General features: G+C 37.3%; 1 protein-coding gene across 1 annotated transcript in view; it reads left to right on the plus strand.

The window, feature by feature from the left end:
* Positions 1 to 5,117, plus strand: part of LOC122154666 (contactin-associated protein-like 2) — a gene marked incomplete at its 3' end in the record, with an annotated part of 73,532 nt that extends 68,415 nt beyond the window's left edge. Inside the window, exon 3 of the mRNA XM_042805009.1 lies at positions 4,946 to 5,117. Coding sequence (XP_042660943.1) covers positions 4,946 to 5,117 — 172 coding nt within the window. The remainder of the gene's footprint in view (positions 1 to 4,945) is intronic.
* Between the last annotated feature and the right edge of the window lie 883 nt (positions 5,118 to 6,000).

Raw genomic sequence — 6,000 nt, forward strand, 5'->3', positions numbered from 1 at the left:
TGGAAGTATTTAACAACTGGCAAAATCAAGAAGTTTCTGAAGAAAAAGAGAAAAAGCAACCTCTAGCCACTTTAAAAAATGAACTTCCCTCAGTCAAGAAAACAACACCCTACCTCGCATTCAACATCTGTATTTCTACAAATGAAACAATTAAGGCAATAGTAAAGATTAATTTATTAGAAAATGCCTCATTCAAGAAGTTTGGAACTTTCTCTGCAAACACACACAGAAAAATTTTAGTTCCCATTCTGGTTTGCCTTTTTGCACTCCACTGAACTGGGAGACTCTGAAGTAATGTTTATTTTCGGAATAGTTCATACAGTTGCTAGACATGGGATCCAAATGTCTTGGCAAATCCCATCCTTAGTCCTCATATTCCCTAATACAGAATTATGAGTGGAGTTGAGACATGATTGTTGAAACCTCCTGTACTGGTCCCATATTCCTTCAAATACTTGTAATGTTTATGTGTGTGCTTTTTTGAACATTTCTGTAGCTCTACAGAGATGCAATTAAATGAAAAAAAAATACTTATTTTTAATACACGCTGTTTATCACTTCTGCAGTTTGTTTAGTTTATTTCATGCTCTTGAAGAAGGAATACTTCTAGTTTTTCAAAGTTATAATTAGGTGTATTCATTTAAAGAAGTAAAATACCAAGAACCATCTGTATACAAACATCAGCCCATCATTAGCTTAAAATAAAACAAAAGACAAAATAAAAATATAATGATGTAGTATTCTTACAAGCTGTGGAGAAAAACTATCTTCTTGTCACAATAGAATCTGCATTTTGTTTCAATGGATATCAGTGTTTCACATAGGGATACAAAATAATCTCTAATTGTATATTCAGAGTCCAGTATGATATTTCATTCTTATGTCAGATCTCAGAAATGAGTAGTGCATCAGATGTTTAATGACATGTTTTGACTGTATGTTCTTTTGCTATTATACCACAAACCTGAATGTGTTCTTCCTTCAACTTCCTTTCTTATAATGTCTTTGATAGAATCTTACTCAGTTGATTGGAAGAGAGACAAATAGATCTTGACACTGGAAAAGAAATACTGGGTTTTGTTTCATAGGTATTTTATTATACCTATTAAAATTATTTGATTATATTAAAATGATATCTAACATAGAATATAGTATGTATCAAAACTATAGATTTTCTAATTTTTCCTGCAAGTTTGAATTAAAATCAGGAATTGGATCTAGAAATTTGGCTGTTCTGTGTTTGGTAGGTCAGAACGAAGTCCTGGAAACAAATTTCCTTGAACTTGGGAAAACTGAGATTCAATTGGCGTCTGACCTTTGCAGGATAGTCCATCTCTTTGGAGATACATAAAAACCTGTCCTCTTCTAGTTCCTTACATGACTAGAGACAGCACAGGCAGGATCAGGAAGACAGGCAAAGACATGAGTGAGCCAATTATAATCTTCATCCATTGATAGATACAGCAAAATTCAGAATCCCAAACTGACTAATGCTCAGTGTACACCAGTCTCCTGGGTAATAGAGGAAAGACTGATTTATGTAGTTATGGTAGGAGTGGCACCACCACAAGCCAGTCCAGCCGATGACTCCTTCCTACCCCAGACCGTGGATCCCAGCCTAGGGACCCAGGGACTTGGGATCTCTGCCCAGGCTGAGGGATCCAGCTGCTCCTTTCCTGTTTGCAGGTTCAACCAGTAGCAAAGTACAGAATGTGTCCCAGAGACCAGCAATAACGATGTGCTAATATAGGGTCAGTCAAGAACTGGTACTTCAGATTCAGTGAAGCTGAGAATCACATATTGAAATGCTTCTGTGGTTAGTTCTCAAATGCTATCAGTATTGGTAGTAATTTGTTGGAACATATAGCTGAACCTAATCATACATTAGTGGCTTAGTTATTTGGTTCATACATTTTTTGATATGAAGAGTGAATTGTGGCTCTAGGTTTTGATCTTTTTTTCAGTTAGTTCTTGAAGGATGGTGGATAATCTTTCATTATATTCAGATATATCCATATAATGTCCTTGGCTTTGCTGGATTTGTATCAATATTATTAGGAGTTTACCTCAGTGTTGGTAACCTTGAATTTAATATTTAAAACAAAGGAATTGTGGAAGTGCTTTGAACCAGAAGATGATACACAGGTTTCCTGCACAGCTCTGCTAACGCACTGACAATCATAATGACCATATGTTTGGTGTTAGTCTGGGGCTCCTGATGAGGAGTTATAGTGTAGTTTCAGTGACAGTTTGAAAAACAGACAATTATACTGAAAGTGTGAGCTGTTTAAATATAATTGGAGAAAGCATCTGATAGGAACATGCAAATATTGTGCTTGCATTGACCAAACAAATGAGAATTAACTTGTACTTTCTGTCGCTCTCTACTGTTGTCTGTAAAGCCTCAGATGAATCAGTTTAATCAGTCACTGGAAATAACAAGTTAAAAAAGTGGAAGGCAGGTTTCTGAAAGCCCTGTCCTCTTTTCATCAGATAGTCATTAGCCAATGCACATGCTGGGGAGAAAATATAAATCCTGTCCCTACAACCTGACTGTTCTGCCAATCCAAAATAACGATTCCCACAGTCTAGGACTATTTTGGTGGGGGGCAGTTGGTCTGATGAGGTTATTATGCCCTAGTTAGGCAGTTGGGGGATCGCTAGGACTTTTTCCTTCTCCATCTGATGTGTATTAGTGTGAGACGGTTATTTATCTTTCTCATATCAGTTTTGGCTCCCTGTAATAATGTCATAATTTTTCTCCAAAGGTGATATGACCTCAAGACAAACCTTTGCCCAATTTCTTGAAATACTTGTCAGAGCTAACTTTTAGCATGGTCAGTGCTTAATTACTATAACATCATTGATTAATTCTGTGGCCCACCAGTGAACTCTGAAGTGAATGCTTATTGAAGTGAGTCAGGAAAATTTAGGAGCTACCAGCAGTAATTTTAGCTGATGGGAAGACAGTTTTAGAAAATTTTAATAAACATTATTGGTCATATGAATGTTCTGGCAAACCGTTTCAGTTAAAATTGGTCTTAATTATATTTTTAGGAAGACTTATGTGTATCTGGGCTTTTTTTTAGTAATAGGTGCCACATTAAGCAGCATGTGTCCTCAAGTCCCAGATGCTTGTTTCTGCTGCCTGTTCATTTCCCTCTCTTTAGTCAATCTATTTGTGTGGCACATGAGAAACTGTATTCAGGAACAGAATTTAAAATTACATTAATTCCTTTTTCCTGCTGCTGTTCAAACAGTATCAATTTAATAATCTGTTATTCTCTTGTCTCCACAATAGCTGTTTCCATGCTATTGAAGAAGTCAGTGAGGCATTAGGGATCAGGAAGCTGAATAAGAAAGTGGGAGCTGTATAATCTGTTTTAGCTACCAAAAGAAGTGTGTGTGATTTTTTTCACCTGTGTCTGTCAGCCATGCAGAACTGTAAGGCTAGTCATTTTCCTAGCTGAAATTTGCAAAACCATTATGCATTTTTCAGACTTTTAACCTTCTTTACCAAGAAACATTTGTCAGCCCCTCTCTCTTCCTTCCTGCTCTCATCTTAAACAGATTCTGTCGAATTATTTTCTTGAAGCTTTTTCAGGGAGTTCTTTGTCAAAGATTTATAAGTAGCGTATGAGGCTCTCCACTTACCAAGGGCATTTTTCTCAAGTAAATTAACACATTCACTTCTGAAGGGCACTGAGTTAAATAATTACATACAAACATCCTCTGTCTCCCTGCCTTTTAGCCTGAGTGAGGAGAATAACGAACTCCAGCAATTCTATAAGAGTCAATTGAAATTGTGTATTGCCGATACAAGTGCGTTTATATATCTTCCTAGCAACTGATCACACATAAACAGGCTTGATTGGTTACATGCATTCTTCACACACTGTCCACGTGCCTAAGACTAACATTTGATTGGTTATTACTCCCTGTCCATAATACGCCAGACAACTCATTGGCTACAAGTTAGTTACTGCTATCCTAAGCCTATTGGTTAATTAAATCTTACAAGCACAAACACAGTGTTCTATACACTTTTATCTCAGGGCAGAAAACTTTCCACTGTTTAAGAAACGAACAGATGTTTTCCATTAACCGTCACCTTGCACCTTTTCTTCAGACAAAGCTCTTGTTTTTCTCATTCCTGTTTGATACTCCTAAGGTTTCTGGCTGACGAAGGTCAAGATGTCCTCATCATTCAACAGCTATACAGCACTCTCAGTTCTTCCTCCTCTTTTTGCGTCCCTTTTGCAATGTAGCCAAAGTCTTGCTCTTGTCCAATGTGTCCTCCAAAAACAATCCCACAGCCTGAGTCAAGATACTAGTTCATTCTCACCACTTATAAACCACCTTCAGAAAGACAGGCAAATGAATATTCAGAGCAAAAATAAAATACTACAGAACATCCTCAGATTCCTCAGAAGTGGGTGAGGACATTAGATTTTAGGGTTAGTTTTAAGTTTACAGAAAGTTTCCAGTACAGTTATTCATTGCCCAGCGGCTTAGTTCTAGAGAAAGCTGAACTGGAAATTCACTTCATGGAATATATGGAATACATTTATCTCAGAAAAATGAGAATGTGATTCCTAGAATATAGCAAGGAGATGAATCATTTTCCTATTCCTTTAATGACTATATGAAAAGTAATGAGAAACAACAATAATGGGCTAGGAGAGAAGAAGGGTAGCAGAAGACTTTCATCCTGTACACAGAAACTAATGAAAGTATCATTAGCTGTGCTTTATAAATTCTTGCAGGCAGTTGCCAATGATTTAACTCAACAGCATTTCAATGTAATCTAATAACTGTATAATATTTCCTTCCCACCTTGCCTTTCTCTTCCCCAGCTAGAAAACCTGTCATTTTCTGTGAAAAAATACTGGCTTGAGTAATAGTATATGAAGTTAATAATGCTTTTTATTCTGCTGGTCTGCAGGGTTTCCTATACAGATGAATGACTCGGATCACTCGCTATTTCAGCATTCATTTCAAGGATGCATGCAGTTTATTCATGTGGATGATCAGCTGGTGGATTTACACGCAGTGGAGCAAGGCCAGCTGGGAAGCTTTGCCAATGTCACCATTGACATGTGTGCCATTATTGACAGGTAAGTTGTGGAGACATCACTGACACTCTGATACACTGATACCTGTCTTGCATATTCTGAAAATATACAGTGATACAGGAAAGGTGGTTCTGACGCTGCCAGTGATCACATCAAGGCAGTCCTACCTTTTTAGCAGTGGGAACCATGCTTAGATGATGGAGATTATGGCTTTATGTTGTAGATCAGCCAGGGTGCAGTGGAAAGCATACCTCCAGTCTCCCACTCAGGCAGAGAAGGAGTTGAAAAACTCTCGTAAAACAAATTCAGCCCACAAGTCAATAATATGGCTGCCTTGAAGAGAAGGAACTCTCCCAAAAGGTCACAGTTTGTCTGTTTCTTAGATGAATGTTATGGAGATCTTTTTGCAACTAAAAGTTGTTCTTCCTGGCTTCAGTGCCTTCTTGGCTTCACTGAATTCCTTAGAGAACTAAAATATGTCCACATACTTGCACAACTGTACATGTAATAAATGCTCAATCTTTATTAAAATAACGTTTAGTGGGTGGGTTTTTATCAAACTGAGAAGAGTAATTAAAATTATGGCAAGCTTTTGCTTTGAGTCTTACCTTTTCAACCACTTACCTGTGTTAATTTCTGTTGCACCTGATAAATAGTTTTTTTCTTTCTCGGCAAAAAAGAAATACTAGTAAAGACAGAGAAAGGGCGAATAGCCCAACTCCTGAACACAGGAAAATTGGTTTGTCATGAAAATTACCTACATATTAAACCCATTGCAAGTCTGCTGGAAAGCTGAAAATGGCTTTTCAGAATTCTGCTTTGGAAGAAGAAAAGATTACAAGAGCATTGAACCCTAGAATAATTCAGGTAACAATCAACACTGGGATTCATGTGCTCTAAGTCCTGCTCATGCAGGGCCAGTTTC

The sequence above is a fragment of the Tyto alba genome, unplaced genomic scaffold (genome assembly GCF_018691265.1).
Source record: "Tyto alba isolate M040663 unplaced genomic scaffold, T.alba_DEE_v4.0 Super-Scaffold_43, whole genome shotgun sequence".
NCBI lineage: Eukaryota > Metazoa > Chordata > Aves > Strigiformes > Tytonidae > Tyto > Tyto alba.